Source organism: Dendropsophus ebraccatus, chromosome 6, assembly GCF_027789765.1.
Source record: "Dendropsophus ebraccatus isolate aDenEbr1 chromosome 6, aDenEbr1.pat, whole genome shotgun sequence".
NCBI lineage: Eukaryota > Metazoa > Chordata > Amphibia > Anura > Hylidae > Dendropsophus > Dendropsophus ebraccatus.
The window spans coordinates 22,234,720-22,246,235 of NC_091459.1; the positions used below are offsets into that span (position 1 = coordinate 22,234,720).

At 42.3% G+C, this 11,516-nt stretch overlaps 1 protein-coding gene across 5 annotated transcripts in view; it reads left to right on the forward strand.

Moving 5' to 3' along the window:
* Positions 1 to 11,516, forward strand: part of MYO6 (myosin VI) — a 208,312-nt gene that overhangs the window by 195,095 nt on the left and 1,701 nt on the right. For 3 of the 5 annotated variants that reach the window (XM_069974661.1, XM_069974663.1, XM_069974664.1), the window contains 4 exons: positions 144 to 247; positions 4,665 to 4,796; positions 5,917 to 5,943; positions 11,219 to 11,437. In XM_069974661.1, coding sequence (XP_069830762.1) covers positions 144 to 247; positions 4,665 to 4,796; positions 5,917 to 5,943; positions 11,219 to 11,437 — 482 coding nt within the window. The remainder of the gene's footprint in view (positions 1 to 143; positions 248 to 4,664; positions 4,797 to 5,916; positions 5,944 to 11,218; positions 11,438 to 11,516) is intronic. The other 2 variants (XM_069974662.1, XM_069974665.1) reach the window with 1 other exon arrangement.

An 11,516-nucleotide genomic window follows, 5' to 3' on the forward strand; every position in this document is an offset into this window, starting at 1 on the left:
TGTCGGTGTGCCGCATCCGCCGCCCTGCAGATTTCTATCCTCGTGTAATTTCAAAAAAAGCTTTTTATTGTTTAGTCTGCAGCTGGTATTTAGTGTCATTTACTGTATAAAATAACTCGTGTGTATGTGTGGTGCTGTTACAGGGGCGTGCAAGTCCAGGCTACAAAGACTGCTGCCAGCGTCAAGAAGTATGACTTAAGCAAGTGGAAATATGCAGAGCTCAGAGATGCGATCAATACTTCATGCGGTAAGTCGATAAAAACAGCTATTAAAAAGCACAAGCAACGAGTAATTAAAGGCATGCACGTGAAGGAAGCAGACATGACAACGTGAGGTCATCTAGGAGTATATGTAACCCCTTTCAAGCTTCTTAAAGTGACTCTGTATCCACCACACTGCTAGTACCTGTTTGATGAGCGTAAATCCTTGCCGGTCGTGTCTTTTAAAATGCTCCTTGGTTAGAGCAAAAAATGATCTTTTAATCTGCAGTGCTGTGTCATATTGGCTGTGCCTCAGGTCTGCGCCGCCTCTCCTTTCTTCCTTCGCATCATCCTGATCATTAGGAACACCCCTAGGCAGAATTTCTGTTCATCACTTGTTTAAGCAATGCACCTGTGCCATAGCGACACATAGGTGCACAGGTGAAAGTGGTGGACAATGTTGGTGATCTGTGCAGTAGTAGCTTTAGCAGCAATAATAAAGTATGGAACCTAATGGCCAGGGCTAGGTGTAGCGGCAGCAAGGGTAATCCCCAGCAAGGGCAGGTCTGTTCATTGGCCTCAGCTTTGCCCTTATAGATCCACACCTGATTCATTTCACAAATGTGATGTTTTCCACATGTGGGCGCCAATCCCAGATTATAAGAACTCTACAAAATATTAGCCCATTGAATACTGGTTTGTGTAAGTAGAGTTTAGACCAAAAAATGGGTGAAAAATCCAAATATTCACCAAAAAATTGGTTGAAAAAAAATTCCCACCCAAAATCTGATTCAAGATCCGAATCTTTTGTGATATTTGGGCCACATCTGATTGGGACCATATTGGTTTGCTAATCTCTAGTCTCCAACTTTCATACTTCTAAATTTTGGACGATCAAATGGATCCATAGTGAGTGAGGAACAGGTATGGGGAGACAGATAAAACCATATTCACACTTGCTTCAGGGGTAACATACACAATAGACACCACAACGGAATCGCATTGGTATCTATCGTACCAGCAACAACTTCAGATCTGAATTATTGTAGCTTCAATTTATAACAGATACCCCAATACTCTGGTGGCCTAAACTGCATGAGAAGACCCGGTACAGGTTAGCAAATAGGATGATCGTAAAGAGAAATAATATGTCAGGGAGAAAATCTATTATCTGGAAATAAAATTTTATTTTAAGCTTTAGTAATCGATACAGTTGAAGGAAAGAGAAGGGGGATTGAGATGATTAAGATAAATGCGCACACTTCCTTATACAGTATCGGAGAATGATGGTCCTCTTCCTCTAAACTCTAGGGTTACTCAACTTGATAAATGAGTAAATATTTTTTTTCCTTTAAAGTGAATTGTTCTGAATTGAATGTCATGGCGCGATGAATAATTTACCTCACAGTTGTACAAAACAGCTGGGAACACTGACATGCATATAAATATATTGTGAACGAGCAATCTCTAGTGGACGTTGTATCTCCAATGGATTTCCCTTGAAGTCGGTGTTGTTGTTCTAAGTTTTTCACCTTTTTTTTTTTTTTTTTTCCTTTTTCCTTTGAGGAAATAGTTGACAGTAGTTTACCACATGCGTGGGAGTTTTATGTGAATAAATACTGTATAGGTTTAAAAAAAGTAACAGGATCACTACAATTACATAGGTGATTCTTTGCTGGCTTATTATATACATAATTTGGTGAAAATTCTTCATTGCCCTAAATTCTGTGTTTCTGGCATGCTACTAGTATAGGTTTAATTTGTAGATCCACAGGGGGAGATTTTTCAAACTGGTGTAAAGTAGAACCGGCTCAGTTGCCCCTAGCAACCAATCAGATTCCACTTTTCATTCTCCAAAGAGTCTGTGAGGAATTAAAGGTGGAATCTAATTGGTTGCTAGGGGCAACTGAGCTGGTTCTACTTTACACCATGTTTGATAAATATCCCCCCACAGTGTTTAGCATCTACAGACATCAGGAGGACACAGTGTGATGATGGCTTTAGGCTGGCTTCATGTATTGGTGACATTTATTCTCAATGCTCTAGAAGGTGCAGATTCGCCCCCTCTCCCTGGTGTCCACCTGCTGTCCCTTCTCTTTGACATCCACCTGCTGTCCCTTCTCTTAGGCGTACACCTGCTGTCCCTTCTCTTAGGTGTACACCTGCTGTCCCTTCTCTTAGGTGTACACCTGCTGTCCCTTCTCTTTGGCGTACACCTGCTGTCCCTTCTCCCTGGCATACACCTGCTGTCCCTTCTCTTAGGCGTACACCTGCTGTCCCTTCTCCCTGGCGTACACCTGCGCGAGGGGGGGGGGGGTCAGCAAGGTGGGGAGGACTTGTGCCTCCTCCCACGCATGATTTATCATGATTTAGGCCTGCTCACTGCCCAAAGCCTGCACCAGGGCCCGCCAGATTTACAAAAAAGCATGTTACTGGATGAAGGGGGCGGAGCCTTATTTAAGACCGGCATACTCATGAACCGGCCTTCATAAATGTCTCCCATAGTGTTTTGGTCCGTATTTCTGAAGTGGGTCCATAACACAGAAAAAGGAGCAAAAAAGTTTTAGATTAGGAGCAAATTTTAGATTTTTTGTCTGTTCCATTTCTAGTTTTAGCCCAAAATAACACGGATAACACATAGTACATGTGATTTTATTTAGCCAGTGGACAGAGCCTGTTGTCAATGGGTACACCACTATTACCAGGTTTACTTCTCCAATTCGAGAATATCAGCCCTGTAAATGGTGGCAGCTATTAAAAGAAGCTGAAATTGAATATCGGAAAAGCCATTGTCACATGGGTGTGGCAAAGTTCTGTAACCTATGGTACCAGCCATAGGAAAGTAAGTTATGCCATGGATCGTGCATAAAATGGACATGGTATCGGAATAATATGGGAGGCATATAGCTTTAGGCCATAGCCTGTTATGTAAACCTGTCCTCTGTGTCCATAAAACTCTATATAATCCAGGACTGAGCAAAAAAAAAAAAAAAAAGCCTGACGTCGGCTTAAAACATTTTACCGTTTTATGTACCCTATAATTTATTCTTTGCATTGACACATTATTACAGTTTTATTTGTTTCGGGGAAAATATCAAAGCATCTCAGTTTAGGTACTGTGTGTAAATCTTTTTTTTCTGGTGGTGATATCTATCTTCTGTAGCTATAAAGTCTGTGATATATGGGGGGGGGGAGGGGGGAGCATAGCCAGTTTCTGAACATGTTCTTTTACATAAAATCAAATGTCATTCATCTGTCACTTCTATGTGCAGTTCTCATAAAATACATCCCCGGTTTATCAAATCCGTTGTATAAACATGAACAAGCAAAAGTAGGAAAATACAATTCGATATATATCTGTAGGAGTCTTTGAAAAGTGTTTTCTTTTATCTGTCCTCTGCGTGCATTCGAACAGGCATGCTAGTGGCAGGATTTTAACAGTGTATCCTGCCACCAGCAAGAAATGATGCTTACACTCTAAAGGAGAAGTCCAGCGCTGCCATGATTTTTTTGAAAAACGACACATAATAACCACCTCTACCTGTCCCCGTGCCTGTTCAGCGCCGGATTGCCACTTTGGGACCTTCTTCTGAGCCAATGTCACGACTCGGCTGATTGACAGCCTGCTCAACCAGTCAGTGACTGGGGCAGGACCCCACTCCACTTACTGGTTGGCTAAGCGGTCTGTCAATCAGCCAGATCAGGCATTTTCCCCTGAGTTGTATTATCCAGGGCCGTATTACCAGCTGCTGCTGCCCTAGGCATGAACCTGGAGACGCCCCCCTCTTCACTCACCGATTAGCATAATGATTTTCTAGTTTCTGAACATCATATTGATATCTGATCAGTCTACGGCCACGTTCCCACATTTAGCGGGAGTCAAATGCCGATGGTTCGAGTTCATACGAACCTGAACCTCGGCCCTGTTTGATTATATCTAGTCAAGAGTGGTGCTGTGTCTGGAAGAAAGTGGCCATGTTTTTCTAAGGCCAGATTCACACGCACGGAATCCGCAGCGGATCCCTAGACTGCTAGTTTCTATGAGAATCCATGATTATCATCTTGCTGCGAGTATGTAAATGCTGCCCCCTTAACCCTCTGTCTGCCGGAGCATACATTACCTGCTCCACGCTCAGGCTTGCTTCGGAGGTGGATGTTCCACTCAGCCAATCAGTGCGCTGCCCTACCACAGACACTGATTGGGCTGAGTGGGACGTCCAGACGCCGGGAACCCACGAAGAAAGCCGTAGCGTGAAGCAGGTAAATGTATGCCCAGGCCGGCCGGGGTTAAGGGGGCGGCATTTACAATTTCTGCGGATCTGGTACGTGTGATTCTGGCCTTACGCTGGATAATCCTATTTAACAATCTAAGGTGTTTTCTATGATTGGCGGTGGACATTAGATCGCACGCTAGCACTAACCAAAAAATTTTTTTTTTTATCCCCTCGTAAATGTTTTGAACAGATATTGAGTTACTGGCAGCGTGCAGAGAAGAGTTTCACAGACGGCTCAAGGTTTATCATGCCTGGAAGTCCAAGAACAAGAAGCGCAATGCAGACAGTGACCAGCGTGCCCCTAAGTCGGTGACAGATTACGGTAAGCCTGGGCTTAGTAATTATACTCTGTATATAAATATATATCAGCCTAGTTACTTTCCTTACTTTATTTACACCTGCTAGGTCACGGAATTAGACTTCTGCTCGGAATAAGTGTTTTCTTAATCGTTTTGTTCCACTTGTGAAAAGCCAAAATCAATTTCTATTCTAAATACTTAATCCTTGAGGATAATACTTCTCATTTCCTTTAAACACTACTTCAAATAGTTTGTACTTCTTATAGAAATACCTGAAGCTTCTATACAAGAGTGTGGTTTTTTTTTTTTTCTCCAGGTTAAATTTCCCCAATGAAGACTTTAATCCTTACTTAAAAGATTGTGTTAATTTGTATAGATAACCATACGTAAGAGAATGCCTTACATCTCGCAGACAAATTAATTTTTAGCAGCTTATCCCATGTTCAGAAAAGTATTAAACAAGGCCGATAACATTAGGGGAGTTGTTTTTTTTTTCCCTGCTTTTTGTACTGAAGACCTAATATACATGCTGATATATGTTTATTTGTATATGAATTGGAACTGGTTATTTGCTGTGTTTTATGCAAGACAACAATATACTCTACATCATTATAAAAGGATAATGTATTCGGCAGTAGTATTTAGCTTTTTGAGTTTTTTATTCCACCTTAAATGAGGGCAGCATAAACTAGTGACAGAAATGCTGAACAGATCGGTGTATCACTTACATCATTCTGTTCAGTCGTTCTCCTAATATGCAGGAGAATAGGATTCTCGCCACACCCCTCCCCCCGCCCTCCAGCTGCTGATTGACAGTTGCTGACTATACACAGCATGGATAGATATCTGCCAAACAGCTGCTGGTGGGAGGAGTTTTCTTCTTCTCATAAATATCCAGGACTACTGGGCTCATGCACATATTCAGGGGGATATCTCTAGATCAGCTGCACAGAACAATGTAAGTGATACATCATTCTGTTCAGCTTCACTGTCACTAGTATATGCTAATATTCACATGTTGCTAATGTATTTTCTCCTTTGCACCTGAAGAAGATAATACCTCTTGTAAGTGTTACCGTTTCCTCCATTATTTCATGTCATACGTGCTGCATGTTTTCAACTCCAAATGGTATTTGTTCACAGATTTTGCTCCATTTATGAACAACGCAAGTAAGTAAGGAGAAGGTATACCACTAACCTAGGATGAAGGGAAAGGGGTTCATGCTTTTTGCTTATAACTAACATATGTTTACTACAGTTGTGGAAATCACTATAATCCTAACAATGGTGTTGGTGGTATCGGTAAAGCTTGTAGTGACAACCATGACAGTGTGCTTGGTGTGGCCATAGACCATCCTGGCTAATATCTATATACTGTATGTGTCACATGTACATAGGCAGTTAGGTGAGGGGGCACATATGGCTTTGTACAAGGCCTGCAATAAATTTGGCAAACATTGCTCACTCCCCATGACTGTTCAAACCTCTTTGGGTTATATACTACCATTATACATTTTAGTTTACACTTGTTGCATTGTGCCCAGGTGATTCATGTCCACAAGTACATTACATTGTACATATCCTAATCCAATGTCCACCATGCTGTTTGGGGTATTGGGATTGGTGACAACCCTAAACTGCCTAGGGTTCTAGTCAGGACAATGTAGGCGTCATGGCTGAAAACTCCACTCAGAAGAATATTGTCTTCATATTTCCCCGCTAGGTTTCTGGATCACAAATAGCCACTATTCTTTAGCATAGGTAGAATATGTAGTTTTTGTTCTTTTTCAGTAGAACTATATACAATGTCACTTGCTAGGCAGATACTCTGTTTTCTACTGAAAGTTCCACCTGGGGGCTATGTTCACACTACGTATATTTCAGTCAGTATATGTATATTTCAGTCAGTATATTTCAGTCAGTATTGCAACCAAAACCAGGAGTGGATTAAAAACACAGAAAGGCTCTGTTCACACAATGCTGAAATTGAGTGGATGGCCGCCATTTAATGGCAAATATTTGCTGTTATTTTAAAACAACGTCTGTTATATTGAAATAATGGCCGTTATTTACTGTTATATGGTGGCCATCCACTCAATTTCAACATTGTGTGAACAGAGCCTTTCTGTGTTTTTAATCCACTCCTGGTTTTGGTTGCAATATGAGGACCACAATACTGACTGAAATATACGTAGTGTGAACCCAGCCTAAAGGTTATATGTTGAGAGACATAACTGTAGCAAACCGCTTTGATAAAGAAAGGTAACCATAAGGTGGCGCTAACAGTCTTAAATGGTGTGACGGGATAAAGATCGCATTATATAGGCCGTGCCATGTGATAGGCTTCGAAAACATTGCAGCTGCTACCTAATAATCACTTCATCACTCTTCTAATATATATAAAGTATATAACGTCTGTCATTAACAAAGGTAAAATAGCCTTTATACTTTAGCGGCACACAATAAGTAGCCTACACGGCTGCAGATGTTTTCGTAGGTTATGATCACATGGCCAGCTTTATTTCTCTCTGTCTATAACAAATCAGTGTAAAAAGGGGAAGGAACATCATGCAGCTCTTCAGGGTTATTAAAGAGGAGATGATTCTTCCTAATGGCTTCTGGGAAATGGTTGCTTTTTTCCTACAAAAACCTTTTTTTTCCCCCCCAAGGAGTTGATGGAAAATGTAAGTGTTGTCATACTGTATTATATCATATGCCAGTCACACATCACTAGTTAATGTTATCTTGCAAAAAAATTGAATTAATAATAATAATAGAATTGATGAAAATGCAGAAAAATGATAATGGGAACATGTAGTGGGATGGTACAGATACCTAAATATCCCACTACCATTAGTTCTGCCTGGCTTCCCCTGTTAGTAAGGCTTTATTTCTTGGGCCACAGTTTGGCTTTGTCAAACAACCGCTGTATTTTTACTATAACAACAATTCTGAGGGGAGCTCTGGCCTAAATATTGTATTGGGGGATTGCAGAAACTCACAAATTGTTGTTTAGACAATTTTCATAAGCCCATAGGACCACGGCAGCCAGGCCACTCCTGCCATGACACCAAATGAGTTTATTGCTCAGGCGGCAGATGTGTAGGCGCGGCATGTTTTATGGAGCGGCCATAAATTATAACATCTGCTACACACCACTGACTTCATTGACCCCATGACCTAAAATTATAGCCACAGACATAGAATGTAAGGAAGTCATAACTGGAAACACTTTGCAGGTATTGTTATATGCTTCACACATCACTACACTTCACTGCCCCTTTATATGGAGCACAAGGTGTAATGGTAGTATGACCATGAATAAGAGCACCATGAATAGTAAGACCATGAATAAGAGCACCAGTAGCAGTCACAATGCATTGACTCTTGTATATGTCAGGTGCTTCAGCAATAAAGATTAAAGAATTGGTTACGCACTGGTAGAATTGGAAACTTTGACCTGTCTTGTCCTTACCAAGGATGGAAGGTAGTGCCTGACCAGGGTGATTTATGCTGGAGCTGAATTGTGTGTATGCACTTTTATTATAAGTTGCAGGTTTTCTGCACACACGCCTTATTTATGATTTTCAATAGGGGGCGCCATTTTAGGTTTTGCCTTAGGCAGCAGAAAACCTAGAATCAGCCCTGATGGCAGCATTGAATTTCCTACTCGTCGTGGAGGTGCCTGTTGCAGAATATTGGCGGCATTTACTGCAGTGTAGATTACAAGTGGACTGTTGCAGATCAGGATCACGTCTGGGCCACTGTTAATCTATAGAATATAGATTGCCACAAATTTCACTGGATTGTACTGGTCAGCAGGAAAGAAGGTAAAATGTGCAATTTTGGGTGGTTCTTGCATCATTGCTTTTATAATAGCAGTATATAGGGAATTACTTACAGTGCACTTCCCCTTTATATAATGTTTGACGTGACTGCGACTTGGAGCTGCACTTTATCTCTATAGAAACAAAAATAAGTTTGCAAAGTTGGGAAGAAGTTGACATATGCGTCTGTCACATTCACTGTACACACAGTTTGTTCATCTTCTGCTATGGGAAGATTGTCAGCCCACATTATAGCTGTAGATTGGAAGTGAAGCTCCAAAAACTAGAAAAACTCACTAAATCCCCAAAGGAACTTTGTGTAGAGAGTTGTAATGAATGCTGCTACCAAGTTCAATATACTGTATGTCAGTTTCTATATCGGACACTGCGAAATATATATATACTTGTGATAAAGAAGCTGTATATTAATATGCATCGGCCATTCTAATCTTCGACACTTGATAAAGGCAACATCCTAAGAAAGCTGCAGAGGGTTAGGACATGCTAGGCCAGGGGGAGGGAACCTTGGCTCTCCAGCTGGTGCAAAACTACAAGCCCTATCATGCCTGGACAGCCAAAGCTTTAGCTGTTAGTTGTAGTTTTGCAACAGCTGGAGAGCCAAGGTTCCTTGCACCTGTGCTAGGCCTTCTGCAGTTTCACAGGCCTGTTAACTTTTTTTCAGTGTTTTAATTATTCTTTACATAACTGTAACGAATATCCACACAGAGTAATTCACATTGTTCTGTATAGATTCATGTTTTTTTTTAATGGGTCACTAACCCTGCTCTTTTTGATATAAAGCATACCTGTGTGTATGGGAGGGCTCTCAGAGCTCGGAGGTGAAGCAGTTTTAAAACAAATCTGTTAATCCCGCCCCGACCCCCCCCCCCCTTTCCCAATGCATATTAAAAAGGATATTGGGAGAGCAGGAAAGGTCCTACCTTGTCTGCTCTCCCTCCACTCCACTACCCCCCAATTAACTGCCTCAGATGAGAGGGTCAGGGAGCATGGTGCAGGCAAAACCACGCCCGCACACCATGTGCAATAGCTTCCCATTGTTCCCCCTCTGCCTCTCCGTGCAAGTAACTTCTGTAGACGAGAGGGGGGGGGGGGCGTGTTGTGGGCAGAGACCAATAGCTGCCCAATGTTACCATTGTCACAGTGACAACGGGCAGATGTTGGTCTCTGCCCACAACATGGTCCCCCCCTCGTCTACAGAAGTTACTTGCATAGATGGGCAGAAGGGGCGAAAGTGAGGAGCAGACAAGGTAAGACCTTTCCGGCTCTCCTAGGACCACCACACTTCCCTTCACCACCCCATCCCCCTTTCCATTCCCAGCGGTGCTCATGGCTCAGCTGACATCGGTAAACCCATTACAAAATCTCACACAGGAGCCGTGTCCCACAATATTGGTGCAGTCAAAGATTCTTGGCTGTGGCTTCAAAACCTTCACCACACCTGCCCCGATATTGTAGGACATTGCTCTAGGAATATTTCGAACCTGCCGAGGTTCGGGTTCGTATGAACCCGGACTCTCGCCAATGATTCCCGCTGTCTTAAACCTTTGTGGAGAGGGTGGATAAAGCGGGAAGACCGCCTGGAAAACTGGGATACAGCCTATGGCTGTGGCTGTATCCCGGTTTTCCAGGCGGTCCTCCCGCTATATCCACCCTCTGCACGGAGGTTAAAGACAGCGGGAATCATTGCCGAGAGTCTGGGTTCGTGCGAACCAAACCTCGGCAGGTTTAGACCATCCCTACATGGCTCCTGTGCGAGACGTGTAAAGGGCTTGCTGACATCAGCCATGGCTAAGAATGGAAAGAGAAAGTGATGAGTAGTGGGCCTAGGGCATGGGAAGTCCTGGCCCACCTCTTTTACACTGTTACAGCCGATCATAGAGGCGTTTTATTGCCAAATTAAAAAAAAAACGGACATGGTCATGGCAGCTGCTTTATTATCATAAATCCAACACCATTACTAGCTTAATGTAGTGACAGATCACTTTAAGGTGGCTGATCATTTTCTGGAGATCCTGTCCGTTACCTCCTTGATGGATTTTCCAGCCACCCTCTAATAACTACTTACAGGCAGCCCATTAAACAGACTTTATGTTAAACGTAAAGGGAAACACGAGCAGTTCCATTTGTCCTTTAGTCAGAAACCAAATTCTATTTTTACAAATTCTTAAAGGTCTAATTGAGCTTCGTATTATTCCAGCCAATATTATGAGGAAGTACTGAGCCATGTAATGTCATTTCCACTATTTTTAAAGTACACCATTTTTCATATTCAGACTTCAAAGGCTGGCACTGCAATAAAACGACCATAGCCAATACTCCATTATAGGACTTTCTCAGCTTCAGGCAGTATTACCTGGGAAAGGCCAAAGTGCAGCACAGGCTTATTATCCTATCTTTCCACTTTCCCATTCTGTAATGGTGGTCATTTCAGATATAGACATTCGCTGGAAGCGCTGGATAAATGTATTGTAGATTTTAAACTATATATTACGGAAAATGTCCACCGGATTTAAAGAGAAACCAGGCGAGTCTGAGTCCTTACCAAAGCGTTCCATTTCATAGGAAAACACGTGTAACTATGTATTATGTGTGCACAGCCCAACAGAACCCAGTGGTGCAGCTGCCGGCCAGACAACAGGAGATTGAAGCAAATCGGCAGCAGCGATACTTCCGTATTCCGTTTATTCGCCCAGCTGACCAGTACAAAGAGCCACAGAACAAGAAGAAAGGCTGGTGGTATGCTCATTTCGACGGACCATGGATTGCCCGTCAGATGGAACTACACCCAGATAAGCCACCCATCTTGCTGGTAGCTGGTAGGTGTTCTCTGTTCATATGACAAGTAGTTAGCGATAGGAGTGTCAAATATAAGCGAAGTGAGAGATGTAAAAGTAC